The sequence below is a fragment of the Crocodylus siamensis genome, chromosome 3, assembly GCF_052110815.1.
Source record: "Crocodylus siamensis isolate JL-2025a chromosome 3, ASM5211081v1, whole genome shotgun sequence".
In the NCBI taxonomy this organism is placed as follows: domain Eukaryota; kingdom Metazoa; phylum Chordata; order Crocodylia; family Crocodylidae; genus Crocodylus; species Crocodylus siamensis.
In genome coordinates, this window is record NC_143397.1 from 144,029,355 (window position 1) to 144,048,723 (window position 19,369).

The 19,369-nt window shown below is 40.2% G+C and overlaps 1 protein-coding gene across 5 annotated transcripts in view; it reads left to right on the plus strand.

Annotated features, from left to right (window-relative positions):
• RNF144B (ring finger protein 144B) overlaps positions 1 to 16,391 on the plus strand; it is a 153,722-nt gene extending 137,331 nt beyond the window's left edge. For all 5 annotated transcript variants that reach the window (XM_090039406.1, XM_090039405.1, XM_090039408.1 and 2 more), the window contains 4 exons: positions 2,262 to 2,466; positions 4,072 to 4,216; positions 7,720 to 7,809; positions 8,513 to 16,391. In XM_090039406.1, the coding sequence (XP_089895532.1) occupies positions 2,262 to 2,466; positions 4,072 to 4,216; positions 7,720 to 7,809; positions 8,513 to 8,653 (581 nt within the window). In that variant the 3' untranslated portion in view covers positions 8,654 to 16,391. The remainder of the gene's footprint in view (positions 1 to 2,261; positions 2,467 to 4,071; positions 4,217 to 7,719; positions 7,810 to 8,512) is intronic.
• The last annotated feature ends 2,978 nt before the right edge of the window (positions 16,392 to 19,369 follow it).

Consider the following 19,369-nt stretch of genomic DNA (forward strand, 5'->3'; position numbering starts at 1 on the left):
CAGAAACTGGTTTAAACCTGTAACAGAACAGATGTTCAGTGCATATAAACCAGTTTGAAAATGGCTGAAACCTGTTTGAGAAAAACCTGGTTGAATGTAGTATCAGACAGTGGCAAGGCATAGGGGGTGCATGGGGGTGTACGTGCACCCCCTGAGAGTGCTGGTACCCCTCTTGTAAGGCCGTGCTCCCTGTTTAGGCGATGGGCAGGCAGGAGCACCTGTGCCGGCCAGGGAGCAGGGCCACCAGCAAAAGCAGCCGTGCCACTTTTAGAAGTGACCGTGGGACTTCCAGAAGTGGCGTGGCCACTGTTTGGTGAGTGCAATCAGCTGCTGCCCCCCCCTACCTCCCTGGTTAGCGTGATTGGGGCACGTGCCCCCCCAACTCAAGAGGAGGCACCAGTCACCCATGGTATCAGACTTAACTAATTTGGGTCAAACCGGTTTATGCAATGTCTGTCCCAGGCCACTTGCTGGTTTAAGATGAACCAGACACCTGGCATGCTGGGCATGCTCTCTAGGTTGGGGGAATTCTCTGCTTCACAGCAAGGCTGGCCCCTCCCCTCTGCTCCCTGGCCATAGCTCCTCTGGCATAGACTGGCAGATGCAGCAGGGTCTGCTGGCTTCCCTGTGCCTCCCTTCCCTTCCCCTCTCACCTACTTGCTGCTTCAGCAGGGATCCCTTCCTCCCCGCTCCCACACCACGGACCATAGCCATCATGTGATATGCTAGTTAGTACTAGTATAAGGCTCTGGCAGAGACTGCAGACACAGCAGGATCTGCTGTCTTCCCCCTGCCCTATCCCCCGCGCTGCTCAAGCAGGAAATCCCACCCCCCTTCCTCCTTTCTCCTACATCATAGACCCCAGCCCCACAGATCCTAGGCATGCTAGCTAACGTGAGAAGTGTCTGTGTGTTTGTGTGCGTCTCTCCAGTTTCATTGGGACAGGCAGGCGGACAGAACAGGGCTTTTGGAGCTAATCAATAGATCACCCCAGTAAGCTGTGTAGGCAGAGTTTGAAGTAATGGAGGAGAGGCTATTGCTTTGCTAATTGGGTGATAAAGACTCTTAGCAGCTCTGGGCTACCTTGATTATCTGTCAGTTTGCTTCAGGCAGTCTGACAAGCAGGGAGGGAAATTGAAAGGCTCTGTATCATCAACAGATGCATGCACTGCACCCCCTTTCCCCCTAGTCTTAAAGTGCTAGCAGGGAAAAACCTGAGATGGTGCAGGCAGACCTCCCTAATGAGAAAGTCCTGCTGGGGCCTGGCCATGCCCCCCTCAGCTCAACTCTGTCCAAGGGAAGGGAGGGCTGCTCTAGTGTCCCCTGGCTTCTAGCCTGAGCCACTGCCGGCATGTGCCTGAATTTTCTCAGTCCAGAGGGATTGTCTGTATGGTTGGAAACTGGTTCAGACCTAGCCTGCATAGACTAACCTGCAAAGGTTGAATCAATTCAAGCTCACACTTTTTGAATGTCTATCCCTAGCTCTAATGAAGATGAGTTAATAAGATTGTTAGTAATGGTTTTATGAGTTTACAGATTAGAGGAAAATTAGACAACATCAAACTTTACTTGACTTTTAAGGTTACATAGAGATATGAGATCAAAATTGCCCATGTTTTTACAGGGGCACATGAACATATCGGGTCTGGCATTGTGAAGGAAATGATGCCACACTTTAAAAGACTTCTTACCTAGCAGCATTTATTCCTATTTTTGTAATTCAGTCGTGCTGCCTATGAATACACAAGGGCATGGATAACAAGTAGTTTAAATTTAGAATCACAGCAGTACAAGTATTGCTCAGCAAGGGCTTCCAGAAAAATATACCATTCCAGTCCATAAGCAAGAATACATTTTCTCATATAATTTTTTTCTGCAGGATGCTTTGAATGAGCAAAGCAATGCAAGTACACCTGTTCTTACTTTTCTAAATGTAGGTACAAGGTACTACCTGACAGAATCTGTCATTAACTTTTCACAGGCTTCCTGTGGTGAAAGGGGAGAGGTGTGTGTCTGATAGAGCTTCTTAAAATCTTGATAATGTTTACAGTGCAGCTGTCTTCACAAAATGCCCCATAGTCACAGTAAATCTGTAGAAAGATCTAAGATATAACATCCATGGAAATCAAAAGGAAAATTGCCAATGAGTATATGAGCAATGAAAGAGGACCTGTATGGACAGAGAAATGTTAGTAGGAGTGAAACAAGGGGTATATAATGGACTTAAACTTCTTAGTTTTCACATCTTTATTACATTTCAGAAGTTCATCTGGATCCAAACAGAATGTGGTGCCCTGATGCTGACTGCCAGACTGTGTGCTATGTTGAATTGAATGATTTGGGACAAGCAGTGCCAGTAGAATGCCAGGCATGTCACCTGAAGTTCTGTTCATCTTGCAAGGAAGCATGGCACCCAGAAAGCTTGTGCCAAGAAAACCAACCCATTGTAATGCCAACTGAGCATGGGTAAGAACAGAGTTCAACATGGGTTTGCAATTGTTCAGCTTTACTAGTGGTACAAAATGAGTGTTGGATGCTTCATTTGCCTTATGAATCCACATCCTCTACTTTTATGAAACATCTTTCTAGTACAGCACGGATCTGCAAGTGTTTATCAATCTAATTCAGATGCTGCTGTAATTACTGCATTAAGGAGTAATGTTCTATGTGGGGGCTTTTTTAGGGTTTTGACCTCCGTTGGTCCTCAAGGAAGATTGGGTTATCCAGCATTGTGAACATCCATGTGTCATTAAGGCCTTGTTTACTCTGTAGAGTTCATTGCTATAACAGTAAAAAAACAAAACAAAACAAAACACTGGTATACTGATATAACGGCATCCATACACTGGTAATGTTGAGTCTAGTAGAAAAATTGCCGTTGTTGAATAATATTTAATAATAATATAAAAGCACTTGTAGGTCAGGCCTAAATTTTGTATTAAGTGGATGTAAAATGTTTTCATCTGTGTGATTTAAACAAGTCTGATACAGTAATCTTTTGTACACATGCACAGGAGTTGTTTTTTGCAACACTCTGCTCATTGTACTGGAAATGGCTGTGTAGTGCTTTAGTAACTGATATACCTTAAGTGTTCCTGCTTTTACATTATGTAAGGTCTGTAGCTAATTTGTGCTTTCAGAAATGACTACGTTCTCAGTGGCATGTACGGTATAATCTGTAAACTGTCTGTTGTGCTCAAAAGATTGCTACAATTTTTGCAAGAACTAAAAGAGTTAAAACTAAACAGTTTGATAGGCCTGGAGACTTTATCAAACTCAAGGCAAGCTGTGAAGTGGTTGTTGTTGTTGTTTTTTTTAATCTCCAAGTTTGTTCTTCAACAGCAAGGGCAGTACATTGAAATACATAGTCCAGTCGTTTTAATAAATTACATAAGCTTTTTTCCATAATGTAGAAGACCAGTTCTTTTAATGCTGTGGTTTGATGACAGAGCAATTACAACAGCCTACTACATCTTCAGAGGCATGAATTTGAGCCCTGCTCTAGACTTGTTACAAAAGCTGTTCCCAGTTGATGCAGCTGTAAATGGGTACCTGGCTATGCAGACTGGGCAAAGGCAGTTGGACATGATTCTGGCAGCATCTCTTCCTTGAGTGCCATTAACTATAGACAGAATCTGTGTGCCTTAACCTTGGTACCCAGCTATCCAGCCATCCAGCTCAGGCAGCCCTTTGAATTTGGCTTTTGATCCTTTTAATGCTGAATATGAGCCATGCAATATGAGTATGTCTTCTGGGTGCCTATTTTATGCAGTATGAAAGGTTAATGGAACTGAAAGTTTAATTTGTCACTCTGCTTTTTTCTACTCAAGTCATATATGTTTTAATGTATTCTAGTATGCGTACTGGACTTTACACTTCCAGTGCATTAAGACTAAGACTGTAGGCAATCAGGAAACTCAGCACAGGGCATATCAAGCCACAGAGCTGGGTGTGAATTAGAGATCATGACCGTGTAATGATGTACCTACTGCTTGACGTTGTTGTACCTTTGAGACTCCCAGCCACAATTCTTTTGATTTCCTCTTTTTAAATATTTCTTTACTCTTCTAGAGCGCTTATCAGAACTGACACAGAGGCTTCAATTAAACAGTGTCCAGTGTGCCGGATCTATATTGAACGAAATGAAGGCTGTGCTCAAATGATGTGTAAGAACTGCAAGCATACATTTTGCTGGTACTGTCTACAGAACTTGGACGTAAGTTCCATGTGCTAGACACTCTTAAGGAAAGGGTTTTGGGGGATTCAGGGGCCAAGTCCCTCATGCCTGTTAAAACCAGAATCATTTATGCCATTGTTGTGTCCTTTATATGAAGGATAGAGGGGATGTGGTTGGGTTTGGGGTTTTTTTTTTACTTGAAGATATGTCTTAGTATCTAAGTGGATCTTGGAGGGGCCAAAATATATTTTGGTTTTGGTGGGTAAGGAAGACTAGAAGCTTTTTCTATGTCTTATCATCTTGTTGGGAGCTCCTTAATTTTACAAGGTTTTGTTTCAGGCTACCTCGCACTCTTTTAATGCCTAGGTCGAATTACTGTATTTACTCACATACCACACATGAATTTTCCAAAAAGCGGGGATGCTGATTTTTCTTCCTGGAATAGAAAAATTCTGCTTTTGATTTCTGCTTCAGCTTTGATTCTAGCTCACAGCACCGATGGCATTTTATATCCAGGCAGCTGAGGGAATCAGTTGACTTAGTGGCACTGCATTCCTCAACAGGGGAAGTTTAGGTTGGTTATTAGGAAAAGCTTTCTCACTAGGAAGGTGATGAAGCACTGGGAATGGATTACCTAGAGACCTAAGGACCAACTTTTATTTTTGCTGGGGGGGTGGGCTAAGATGATGGACATGTGCTCCCCATCCCCATCCCCCACAGTGTGTGCAGAAGGGCGGGGGGGGGGCAGGAAGGGGCACAGGCAATGCAGCTGGGGAGTGGGAGGCCGTGCCTCCGCAAGATTTCTGTGCCTACAGTGGGTGTCATGGCTGCAGTGGGCCAGATCAGCTCTGTAGGCCAGTTGGCAGGACCTGGCACAGGAAGGAGAACCATGCTGCTATGGCTGCCAAGGTGAGATGCTCCCTGCCCATCCTGCAACAGCAAGGGCACAACTGCACCACTGCTGCTGACATACCTCAGACTGGCCACTGCAAGAGCAGTGTTGCTACCTGTGCAGGGTCCTGTCCACTGGGATGTGGAGGCAGCTCCTGCCCAAAGCTGGTCTGGCCCAGCTGCAGCCCCACATGGCCAGCTGTGGGTGCAGAAATCTCAGGGGGCCTGTGCTCTCTCTGCCACGTTGCCTTGGCCCCTCTGTCATGTTGCCTATCTCTCCACCCCACCTCTCCCCCAGTGCATCTCTTGAGCCCCCTGTGCCTCTATAAACATACCTGGAGGAAGCTGCTCTCCACCGCTGCTTGGCTGCCATGTGCATGTGCGTGTGCACACACATGTGGTGCCCCTTGCCTCCAATCACCCTCTCTGCTCCCCCCAGCTAAAGCAGCTCCTTGTAGGCTAGAACTCTGCCAACCTGTGAGGGGAAACCCGCAGTTTCCCACATTTTTTCTCAGTTAAAAGAGAAAATCCACATTTTTCCACAGTGAATGGAAAACCTGGATCCCTAGCTTCAGTCATCATTCCTAAGAGAGATTATATAATTTTCCTCAGGTTTGTCACTTATGGAGACCAGTCTTCAGCAGTAGCTAGTATTTCAACTTCTGGTTAAGGAGAAAAGAGAGGAGAAGTGAGCTGAAGATTATTCTCCATCCCTGTTTTGTGCAGTCATAACCATAGAAAAAACTTTTTATTTTTCATTCCAGTTTTGCCAGAACAAGGTGCATGTCTTATGTGTGCGTGTGTGAAAGGCCAGGGCATGCATGAAAATATGGTATCTCCATATTCCTCAACTCTTTCTTGGACAATGATATATTAATGTTGATTCCCTGGGATTCTTTAATGGTTAAAGAGTACATTTTAAAAAGTCTGAGGTTACTATTTAAGTGGTCCCACACTCCCTTATCTTCTGATAAGTTTCTTGATCCATTTCTTTACCTTCACGTGTTTTTTGTTTCACTCATCCAAACCTATCGTTTATACTAGTGGTACTCAGCCTCTGACTGATGGGCCAGACCTCATGCATGAGGCCATGTCATCCAGCCCAGGGCCCCCCCATAGGTCCAGAAATTTGGTGGTGGGGGAAGGGTGGCAGCATTACCTGCCACTCCCTTGCTGCCAAAGAGAGAAGTGGAATATATCAAAGCCCCTTTGTCCATGATAACTTCTTCTGGGGAAAATGGATACTGTCTTAGCGTAGTGAGATGGACTTGTGGCTGAGATTCCAGCCATGCATTTCTAAGATAATCTCTGTTGGTGGCCTAGCTAAAGATAAATGGGAGAAGAGCTAAAGAGAGAAAAGTGGTTGATGTCTTCTCCCTGCTTCCAATACCAACTTATCCAAAACCTTTGCTTGGTTCTAGGTGAAGAATACAATCCAAAATACAGTCGGTGTTGAGTTCATTTTAAGTCTCTCCTTCATAGACAGTTTTTTGTGCTGTGTTTGCTGAGGTTAATAAGCTTAATGGTGGAAGAAAATATTTTCCATGTTTAGAATTTTATTATGTATATAAACTGCTCAAGGGCGTGCAAGTATGGGGAGTCTGAACTCAGTTGGCGTGTTACCATAAAAATGGCCCAAATTTGCAACTTGCCAACCACCTCCTACACAAGATCAAATAAACTCAACTCCCTTTGGTTTGAGGATTCCTTGTAGGAGTAAGTCCAAAAGAAGCAATGCATTGGTGTACAGTGATGCATCAGTTTGGCATAGTCACTAGTAATGCTTGTGGGAGGTGAGAAAAAAAGAACTTCTTGTACCAGTACTTGAGATAAAATGATGGATTTTGTTTTTGCTACGTGGCTTGTAAATTATGAAACCTCCTCTTCTCGAGCCTTCCCTTTTTCAACACATTAAGTAGGGTTTGCTCAACTTTCTGTTCAGGCCATTTATTTATGTAAGCATGCTGTTTTTTCAAGCCTGTTTCGTAGGCTCTGGGTACATACAGTACGCAATGATCACTTAATGCTCTGCTGAATTGGAAGGATGTCAAATTTCCATATCATCTGTAGAAATGCCCTTATCTGGATTTAATCAGCTCAAGAGAAACCTATTAAATTATTTCTCAACAAAGTGTAGCAATTAAATGGTTACAATAAAGCATTTGTAAAACACACAAGGTTATAAGTGCTCATAGTTTTAGAATGCTGGTATAGCAACCAGGTTGCTATACAGGTTGAGAAATAAAAGGAAATGCAAGGCTTTGACAGTAGGGGACCTGTCTGGCAGAAGACTGAACACTGTCGGTTTTATTATGATAAAATAGTTTAATAGACATTACGAAAGAAGAAAATGGAAGTGGGGAGTTCCCATTTTGATGAGCACCCCATTAAGCATCTGAATGAACTGACTAGAAAATATAGCAATATTAGAACTGAAGATTAACCACACCCCCCCTCCCCCCCCCCCCACGAAAAGATCAGAAGTAACTTAAAAAGTGTGTCTGATATTTTTCCAGGCAGGCAGGTGAGCTTGCTTGCCAGAAGCAGTTAATATTACAGCACTCATGGAAAAGTGGTATTTCTAGTTCTGTCCTGGGCATCTTCCCATATTATTATGATCAGCTCAGTACAAGCTTTCCTTTGTCTTTCAGAATGATATCTTCCTAAGACATTATGACAAAGGCCCCTGCAGAAATAAACTGGGCCACTCCCGAGCCTCTGTTATGTGGAACAGAACACAGGTAGGCTGACACAGAACTGAAACAGAGCAGTGTCACAAATATCTGGGGAAGGGAGATTTCATCCTTTGGTTAATGAACCAAATCATTAATCAGGACTTCAGGGCTAGGGACAGAAATGATACATAAACTGGTACAAGTGATCAGAAACTAGTTCAAGTCTGTAACACAACAGAAGTTCAGTGCACATAAACTGCTTTCAAAATGGCTGAAACGGGTTTAAGACAAACCGGGATGGATATAGTATCAACCTAACTGATTTTAGGTTAAATCAGTTTATTGAACTTCTGTTCTAGGTTCCTCCATATTTGAGTTAACTCACAGTCCCCCAGCATCCCAGGATGGTTTTTCACCTCCCTCGCAACCCTCCCCCACCCACCTCTTCCTCACCTTGCAGGGTGGGTGGGCTAGCCTTGGCCCAAGCTGTTTGCTCCAGTCAAGTAGGGAGGTGTGCTCTAGTGCCCCCTGGCTTCTGGCTTGGGCCACTGCAGGCATGTGGCTGTATTTCTGGAATTAAAATTGAGGATTTGCTCGTTGGTTTAATCCACACATCTTAGACTAACCAGTGAGGATGTAGTCAATTCAGCCGCATACTTTTTGACTGTTTGTACTTAGACCAGCTGCATTTGTTTGGCTTGTGATTTGCACATAAAATTCACTTTATTTCTTGTTTTGTTAAATATCATAATTTTCTTTTGTTTTTCAGGTTGTGGGCATCCTGGTGGGTCTGGGCATCATAGCATTGGTGACATCTCCTTTGCTGCTTGTAGCATCTCCATGTATTATCTGCTGCATCTGCAAATCATGCCGAGGCAAAAAGAAAAAGCACAACCCACCCACAACCTAAAACTCGGTGTGCGTCTTTGCATCTGGCTATATAGTATCTGTGTGAGAGAGAAAGCACAAAGGTTGCATTTTGGTGCCATCCCTACCAAATACTTTTCCCTCTTCTTGCCAACTTTTGGGATAAGTGCCTCTACTTTACAGGCCACTATATCATTTGCAAGTCACAGTGCAGGAAAAGACTAGGAATCTGTGGTGTGTATATATGGTTATGTCAAAAAGATGGTCAGGTAGTTTAGGCTCCATATATGTTCCACCTTTGAACATGATAGATGCGCTAAGAATGAGAGAACTTCCTACAGTCAGAATGTGTGTTGTTCCTGCAGTATTGTTCTTCTGCCTTAGCAGAACCACTCATTCAACCGAGGGAGTATGTGTAAACATATAAGACTTCCTCTTAAAACTCTGCTAATACATCAAGATTTTGATTTTTTTTTTTTTTTTTTTTTTTAAAGAAATTAATTACTGTTACCTGTTGGTCTGTTCTTACCATTTTGTTTAACAAAATGTATTTGCTAGTTTCCGTGTATCCAGATGCAATGAAGTTTCTTTCTTCTGTATCTGAAAATGTCTGTTGGGAGGGATGCTTGAAAAATTATGAAGTGAATAAGTTACCAAGAATGCAATTCAGGTAACTCATATTTTGTAACTAAACTATTGAATTATATGGATTATTTCAGTGAAAATTTGCATACACACACATACAGAATTGTTTATGCTGGTAATGTTTTAGGAGTATTATACCCTTATTGATGGTTGATATTTGTGTTATAAATCATGTTAAAAGATACTGTTTGGTGTATTATTTAACTGTGAAACTAATATGCACATCTCACAGTTGGTACTATATATAACCAGACTTGAAAACTTCTATAAAGTGTCATCTAAATTGGATATCTATTACTACAATAAGGTTCTAAAAATGTCCCAAATTTGCTGCTTTTCAAGTTGATGGGGCTTTCACTGGAGTGGAAAAGTAGCAAATTCTTTCTTAAAAAATAATATTGGTTCAAGTCAAATGTGGCATGGTTTTCTTGAAATATTAGGTTTATCTGCACTTCTGCTGCATTGGGCTGATCTACTATTGGCTGCCTGTTGTGAATAATGAGGATGTTATGAACTTGTGTAAATCTAATACATTATGAAAAGCCACGATCTATCTCCAAGAGAGCATAAAGTACACCATGGAGAATGTGTGTGTGGATGTATATTGTGCAGGTGCGTGTGAAATCTACATATATTTGAAAAAATGGAACACATGCACACAAAGTACACAGTACATTTTGTATGTACTCAGACAGTATGTAATATATGTACATCATAATGTTGCAGCGACTCAAAAAAAGTAGTAACAAGAATCTTGGAAAAATTATTACTTGGTTAGATATGTGGCTAAGCCAAGTAACCCTTAAGGAATTGTTACAAATAATTCTTAAAAAATCCTATGTAAATATTAACTCTGTTCATTTGGTCATCTTCACTTCTGTCCCCCACATAGGTAAATAGCACTATTACTAATGATTTATTTTTGGTTATTTTGTATCTAAAAGGCTGTCATTTAATGCTCTCTTAATTTGGTGCCTCACTACAGTGTTTCAAATCCTGATCTCAGCTACCCCAATGCATAATTCAGAGTAACTCCACTGAAACTAGTGGGTTTACTTCGCGTGGGACTACCAAGATTGGATCTGGATTCCCTAGCAATTATAATATCATTGGCTGGTGTTCATACCAGCATTGGCCAGCGTTTGCTTTTGTGCCTGGTTTCTGTTTGTGCATTTTCATAACGTGGGAATTGGTATGATTTTGCACTACAATCAGTAGTGATTCCAAGTCCTTTTGCTAAGGACTGTTGAAGATAGATATGTGGTGAACGTGATGCAAAGTCAGAAATAAACACATCGGACAATATCTTTTAGCTTACCTTTTTGCTTATTATATGTGAGGCTAGAGAAAAACTGATAAAGTGAACATCCTTTTAATTTTGTTTAGCTAAGCCTCAGGAACCTTGCCTTCTTGGCAGTAAATGTGATCTTTTTTTACTTCTCTTTTTGGTTACTGTAACACAAGTGGTAAATGTTCTTATTTTAAGGAAGTATAGTCTGTAGAGTAGACTAGCAGGGACAAAGGCCTTAAATATTGTCTGCTTTACTTTTTAGTTGATTTCTTTTTTTAAATGCTGAATGAATTTGCTACCAATAATGACTGGAAGGCAGTCAGCATGTACTTGTTTGAAAATTTATATTTATTGTCCATCCACTGCTTCTGAGGAAAGCAGGAAGATAGTAAGTGCATTCTAAATATGAAGTGCAATGCAGGCAACTGATTTATTAAAGATTGAAATTATTTTATGTACATGTTTTCTTTAAGAGCAGTAATGATAGTGCTCAGGGTTAGTTGTGACAGATTAAAATGTCTAGCCCTTGGCTTTGCACTATTCTTTTCTATCTACAGTTTGTCACTACTGTCATTTCCATGTTTATGAATTTCTAGTAGAGTCTCATTTGAGGGAAGCTCCAAGGATAAAGTAATGGTAGACTCTCTCTAACTCATTGTAGATTCTCTGTAACTATAACTGGTACTATGAGACTGTACCATTTGCCAGTTAAATTTAATGAGTTTTTCATAAATGTCATGCTTTAATTCTGTCTAAAAGACTGTCCAGTAGCTCTGTGGGACTGGGTGCAATCTATCCATTCCCTACCCCAACTTTTTTTCCCCTTTGAAGTCAGTGTTGCCAAATAAATTGAAGATATTTCTTTATAAGTATAATGGTTTTGTTTATATTTCAGTTACAAACTGGGAGCATCTACATGTCTATTAAATTTAGTATCTCTAGGGTGAGGTAGTAATAAATGTGCATTGGGCTGTCCTAATGTGCAGGAATGAAAGCACACACTTTTTTTTAGTGATGCTTAATGCGCAGTAGTCTTTCTTTTACTGTGCATTAGCTTATTAGTGTGGTTTTTGATGTGACACTTAATGTGTAGTAAAATAAGCTACTGTGCATTAAAGCGCACATGTAGACATCCCCTCTGTATACCAAATTCAGTTGAACAGAAGTAACCGAGGAGAATTTTGCTCAGTACACATGAACAGATATAAAGTCTGTGTATGCCTCAGTTTATTATAATGTAATGTAAAATCCTACACTTGTTCAGCACTTTAAGATGATCTAAACTGAAAATCTCTAGTTAGTAGAGTCTGATTTTTTTTTTTTTTAAAAATATTTGAAATCTGACTATTAGTTGATAAAGTATATATGTGTTTTATATAACAGCATTTTTGCTAAGAAACCAGTTTATTGAAATGATAAAATATCTTTTCACTTTTGGTATGTTGTTCTACAATCAAGCTATCTTCTTTCCAAAGCTGTGTCTATATGTATGTGGCCATACCTTAAGAGAAGTATTTTACACAATATTTTAAGTGCTCAAATCAAAAATCTTTTAAAAGTGCTTTTAAAACTGAAACTATATATCAGACCAAAATGGTTTTCCATTAATTGGGCATATTAATTGCATCAACTTATCTTGTTTTTTCAAAGTACAATATATCTGAGCATTTGCAGTAACTTGGGCCTTTAGGTTGTGTACAAAAGTGCTCCGGGCATGAGCCTCCCTGCACTTTCAAGGCTAAGGCTAGGATGCAGGGGTCTCTGCAGCCCAGAACCAGAAATTTGACAAGCATGCAAAAGTTATTTAAAGCACTGTAGGTTGTGAAAGTGCTGTAAAATACAGCACTTCAAATTTTAATATCTCATTTAACAATGGTTAATTTAAAGTGCTGTGCTCATTTTTAAAGTGCTGTAAAGCCATGCGCTTCTAAGTCACAGCAATATAGAGCTTTGAATGGTGAAAAAGCAACTTCTCTACACAACTTAGCAGCTTCTGTTTGGCAACTTAGGTGGCCAGATCTTAAGTACATAGTAATTTTGCATGGCTGAACTTACACATGCGCTTAAGTGTAGGTAGCATGAGGTCCATACTACTTGATGGAGCTATTGCTTGATTCTTCTGGGACACCGTACAGAAAACTGTCCACACTGAGTCTGTTCTGGCATTCCTAAGAAATAATTTAAAGAAGAATCCAATTAAAAAGGCTTTATTTATGAGACAAATGATAAATTACAAGTGATACAAGTTGTGCAAGCAAGATAGTAGGGCCAAAAGGTCTGGAGACGCAGAGTATTTATGACCCCTTTAAATTAATGTCACTGAGGATCCACACTTGTGTAGTTTCAAAATCTCTCAATGAGCACCAGCTATTGATACTACATTTGAACTATGCTATAGTAATTCCATTCTACTCTTATTACTGTCACTGTACCATCTTTCACCAGTTTTATGGTGACTAGTATGAAGGCTAGTTAGAGGTATTATGGCCTATGATTGGCAGGATAATTTAGTGGGATAAGGCTGGGTTTCACTGAGCCCTTCTCATTTCCAGTCTCAGCTGTAACAGTGATATGGTGGTGACCTTAGTTAAGTCAGTCAGGCCTTTGGAGCGTGATCAGACATGATGGTTTGTCACACGATCAGCCACTGAAAGTGCTCTATAGCCATGCGCTGACAGAAGTGCATGGGTGCAAAGTGCTTTAAAAATGCCCATTCTCATGACAGTCTGAACCCTCATTACATGAGGGTTTAGATGAAGGTACTCTGAAGTGGAGTACCTTCATTAACATCTTTCAGCACCTGCCTGGAGCTGGGCTGAGCTAACACAACCCAGCCCTGCTGTGGGTGCTGTTAGAATGGGACGGGGAGAAGAGAAGGGAGGGAGTTCAGTCTGGGGCTTGTTCAGCCCACACTGGAGGATGGGGTGGGTAGACTGGAGCCCCTGCAAGGTGGGGATCCAATCCATCCACACTCCCACTCTTAAAATGATTAAATATAAACAACAGTATGTAGCACTTAATAGCTTTAAAATGCTATACTAATATTAACTACTATTATTCCTCATGCATTTCTGTGAGGTAAATAGCACATGCACCATTAATTAATTGTCAATTACTGCATTTCAGTATTGATAGTGTCTCTCCAAGAGTTACGGTTAATACTTCAGAGAGGCAATTGTGCCATAACCTATAAAATAAATGCATCAAAATAAAGAGAATAATGCATTTTTCTCCATAGTTGATGTGGAAGCATGTAAATGAGCAAGACCAGTTCCACTTCTATTTTCAGTGGAACTGGACAGTGAAAACAGCATCAACATTTGTTTGCTGTTTTTCTGTGTACCATAATGGATGATTGTGCTGTAGTGCCTGCTACTTTTGAGTTCCAGTCTCTATTGCAATTACCGCTTTTAACTTGTTTTGTGAATGGTAAGAAGATATAAAGTTCTGTTATTGACTGTACAAATATCAGAGATAGAGATATCAGGGGATGGAGCTTATGAGCTAGATGAGAGAAACTTTTTTGTATGGTGAAGGACTCCAGTCTTTGGGAAATGTTGCTGAAAAAAAAATGTACATATTTTAATTATTTCCATCAAAATATATTCCTTAATGTATCCATATTCCTTAGATGCCCATTATAAGGAGTCCAAATGACTGTTTATGTATTTGGAGTTAGGGTACGTCTTTCCAGAAAAAAAGATTAGGATCTCATAAATTGTATATTTATGCAATGGAGTAACATTTTTTTGCAAAAAATATCATAACATACTCTATCACACTGTCCGATTGGAGACCTACAGGCCACATGTGGCTGGCAAGTGATTAACGTGTGGTCTGCAAGCTCCTGCAGCCGTCTCTACCACTGGCGCATAGTGTGGGAGGGTCAGGGAAGAGGTAAGACCTTGTGGCACTAGTAATACCTGTATAGGATGGGGCAGGAGGCTTCATGCTATCTGCACAGTGGAGGGATTCAAGGTGCCTGCCACCTTAGCAGACGGCTTGTGCAGTGTGTCCTAGGGATCATGGGCCAGCGCTGCGGGCAGTCCCTAGCCATGGCAAATTTTCTCTATCTATCAGCTCTAAGACTGTATCCTACTGCACATAAACATTTCTCTCTAAACTAGTGCGAGGGTTGATGCTTCCAAGGACCACTGTAAAATAAACTTGCCACTAAGATTGTGGAAAACTTCACCATGCATTTTATTTTTAAATAATTTGGGCTTCTGATTTGCAAAGCATTTCAGCATGCACTTTGCTCAATGGAATGCATGGATGAAGTAAGGCCTCAGAAGATTTATTGGGTTTTGGCATAGAGCTCAGTTGTCCATGATGAACAGAAAGTAAAGATCTGGTTCAACATACTTCTTACAATATGATGTTTACTTTAATTGTGTTTGTCATGGAAAAACTTTGTAATTTTCTATTGAAATGTCATTACAGTACATTTTATAGCAAGCCTGAATACTCAAGATTATGCTGAAACCTACTGTAAACATGTTTAGGTACAATGAATAAAAAAATATGTAGTATGTAAACATGTCTTGTTATACTCCCCAAAATCATGTCACATTGAGTAAACTTTACTGATTTCTGTTGTTAGACAACTTCACTTTTTCTTAGCAATGAATTTCTCTATGACCATACAATTGACTATACATAGTAATATTGGTTCATGTAGTACCAACAAGTTTCAAACAGAATTCACCACTAATTTTGGTAGAGAGTTGTGCTTAAAAACCTATGGCATCTTTTCTCTCTTTAGTATGCCTCTTCTAATAAAAATAATCAGCAAGTGCAAAAGCTAAAGTTCACAGCAAAATATCATATCCCATAACTTTGAAGTCTGTTGTTTGATACCTGTCTGTTTGCTCTGAAAAGCAAGACTGATTCAATTCTTTACAAATAGTTGTTAAAGCATGTTCTTTTTAAAGGAATACATTGCAAAATGAACAAAGCAGTTGTTAGCATCACAAACACCAAGTGACATTTATACTTTGACAGTTGTTGTTGAGATGCCAGGCAGTATTATGTATTTTTAATGATTTTATTTTCAAAAGTGTAATTAAATGTAAACACCCAAATATAGCAAGAGGTTGCAGTTCCACCTAATAACACAAATTGGCACCAGTCATGGGCCCCAATCCTGCAAGAACTTAGGCTTGTTCTAAGTTTCACACTTTGTGTGTAGTACCAGAAACATCAACTAGGCTACTCACAGTGCAGGAAGTTAATAATGTGCATAATTCTTCACAGGACTGAGGGACACAAAACATGATACCCTATTTTCATAGGCATTTTGATTTAAATTAATGTATCAGTTGAAAAGGACAAAAAAAGGGGAACATTACTGTACCTGATAAGTAGGGTGGTAAAGAGTAGTTCTGTTTCAGACCGATCTTCAGAGGGCCAACATTTCTGGTTTAGGAGGAAGTAAGTGGAGTATTAGCTTTTTTGTTGGCTTTCTGCCAAGGGGTGAAATCTATCTTTACAATGTGCCCCAATTATGTTACCTGTTTAGGCTTATTTTATTTGTTTGTTTCCTGTTGATATACTTTCTTCACCCTTCTTAACCAGGTGAAGGGGAAAAAGACTTTGATCTTTGTAAGATTTGTTAAACTATTTTTGAGTTTTTAAAAAAGAAGGTTGACATGTATAAAGAAATAATAAGTGCTTTTGTACATTTTGTTTTATGATTCAGCATTTACAAATTTACAAATGCAATTTTGGCACTGTGCATATACTCCTATAGTATATATTTATTTTCTGCCTCTAAGGTTACTTTATTTTTTTCCTTTCTGATGCCATAAAATGCAATATGTACAACATTAAAAAGTAGTGTGTAGATGTTTGTCTTACTTCGATTTAATTCTCAAATAACTGATTCTATGGACATTTGGGGGAGTTTTTAATGGAAATAATTTAAACACATCCACAGTATTTAATGGGTATTGGGGTGGGGGGGGTGGATAAGACAAAGGATGAAAGAAATGAGATCCCATGTAATTTCTGAATTTCATCTGGTTTCTTTAAAAGAAAATAAAAAGGTACATATTGCCGTAGGGACTCTTTGTTGGACCCTAGAACAACCTTTCAAGGCTTTGAGATTGCAAAATATACACACAGAGAAGGACCCAATGAGACTCAGCCCTTGTATGCTGCTGCAGTGGCATACAAAAGCCAGGATTATGATGCATGTGTTCTCTGTTCAGAAAAGTTTAGCATTGCTACACATGGCCCCCTCATAGCTACTCAAGCCATTGAAAGAAGTTCATTTAAAACTAGATGGGATCTGATCCCTACCCCAACAGTTGCACATCCTGCCATGCTATATGTTCATGGGCAGGACATGCAATTTTGGAATGGGTGTCAGATTCCAAGTGTGCCCTACTGATCAGTGCAGGGGGAGCCTGGGCTCATTATCTTGGGCTCCCCTTGTACCAGCAAGTTGAAAGCTGAGTGCCCAACAATCAACTAATTATCTACCAGTTCCAGGACTACACCAGGGCTCAAGCCAACTCCAGCGTGATCCCCAGAGCTGGCTGACAGTCAGCTTATCAGGTGGATTGGGAGCGCACTGGAGCTTGAACTAGCCCCACTGTGTTCCCTGGAGCCAGCCAATAATCAGACAATCGCTGGCTGGATCAGGACCATGCCAGGGTTCCAGGTCTTATTCAAGACAAAGTGTGGTCCTGGAGCCAGCTGATCAGCAGTGGGCAGGAACTACATGAGGCATAGTTGGAAACCCTGGTCCTAACCCTGCCACATGTTCAATTTATGGTGTGATAGAAACCAGCCACAAATATATTGCACATTTTTTGTGTAACCTTTTTGTGGCTGGTTTCCTTCTTTATGGTGCTATTAATTGCCTGAACACATGGCCAGTTGCTATTTAAGATGTGTTTAATGGACTAATTGCATCTTAAATGTAATGCCTGCTGGGGCCTCAATGCAGTGGAGTATGCATTTGCATTCAACCATGGGATGGTTTAGTCAGGGACAATTCTGCCTTGAGCCAGGGGCTGGAATAGATGACCTTGTGTGGTCCCTTCCAGCCCTATTTTCCATTATCCTATGTGATCACAGGTTTATGTTACTTTTTAATGCTGGCCTTACACTACACAACCAGATACGCTCTTACAGCTTGTCTTAAATACATTTATGGACAAGTATCAGGTAGTAGAACATACACACATTGGCTTCTTTGTGTTCGTATCTGTAGCTATCCATTGCTATCCAAACATTAAAACAGGATTTTATCCTATTTGCTGTTCATCTTGGTGAAATAACGTGAAAATCCAACTTGGTGTTTGGAGTCTTCTCAGTATGTAACCTGACAAATCTTGGGATTTTCTGACTGTGGAAAACACATGGGAAGAGATTGAGAGGGGTTGTACACCTGTACATTTCTGGATAACTGTGTTACCAAATTCCCATTGCCCACTTTCTTTTGCATCCCCCCAGCTACATTGGTTTCCCTGGCTCAGAGGCTTCTTGAAAATTCAATCACTAGATTCTGTTGTTGACTGAGTCTTTTTAAGGATACATAGATATCTGTAACTACCATTAAAGCACAGAAGTTTGGCAAATTAACCATGCCTGATATTAGCGGCCACTCACCTATGAGACTATAAGATATTTTACAGCAAGTTTGATGTCTCTGTTTTAAGAATGTGTAACAAAACAACAGTGGCACATGGCAAGGGTATACAGAAACATATAAAACATTTTAGATAGAAAATTTTCCAGAGGGAATGGTTTTCTGTTGGAAAATGTTGATTCAGTGGAATTGACATGTTCTGTTGGAAGTGTCAATCCTGTCAAAATTTGAATGGAAACCATGCAAGCATGCAGTCACGCCTGGTTTTCCACTAGGCTACCAGCAGCTGCTTGGCAAACTTGCTGCCTGGCTTCCCACCTGGTTGGTGGGTGGGCTGCCTGGCTTGCTTCCAGGTATTTGTTAGGGGAGAAAAGTCAGCTATGTTTTAAATATATACATTTTCCAGAATGGGGGAAAATCAATATTTGAAATGTTCTGCAAGATGGACATTCCATTTGCTACTCTAACTGGCACCTTCCTCAATTCAGGTCTATTCTTCATGACAGATGGGAACTAATCAGTGCGTCTGATATAATTACCCATGTGACTCCAGGGAAAATGTTATTTACCTATGTCACTCCCAATGTTTTCTGACCAGTTCTAGGGAAATTGGGGTTTTAAATCCACTTTGATCCAAGCTTCAATATATATATATATATATATATATATATATATAAGCTAATATTGAAGCAAATATATATTGAAGCTTGGATCAAAGTGGAGAGATGTAAAAAAAAAATTTTTCCAGTTTCTTTCTCTGATTTGGATGGATGGATTTAATTAATTTTAGTTTCTGCCTGCAGTGCTTTTTTTCAAGAGATACTTATCTCCTGGATACTCTTTTTCAAGAGATACTCTTACATCCTGGAGATGTAAGATTGGCTTTTGTTGTATTCCTAGTTTTTATGGGTATGACAATATAACCTTGTGTTTATATCTCTGTACAGCTTGGTACCTTCAGGACTTATGGAACTTTATTGGTGGAAACTTAGATGCCTTCATAGGCAGGGGGACAAAGTTTGAAGATCTAAATTTTGAAATTAGGTTCCCAAGTCCCTTTGAATCTTTGTGGACCTAAGTGCTTTCAGGCCTGGAGTTAAAAACAGTGTTCTCTTTCTCACTTTAAAACCAAGGTTTTTTTTAAAGGCAAAACCAAGAGGATGTCTTTCATCTCCCTTTCAATTGATGTATGGCAGATACAGCCAGTAAAATATTTTTGAAGT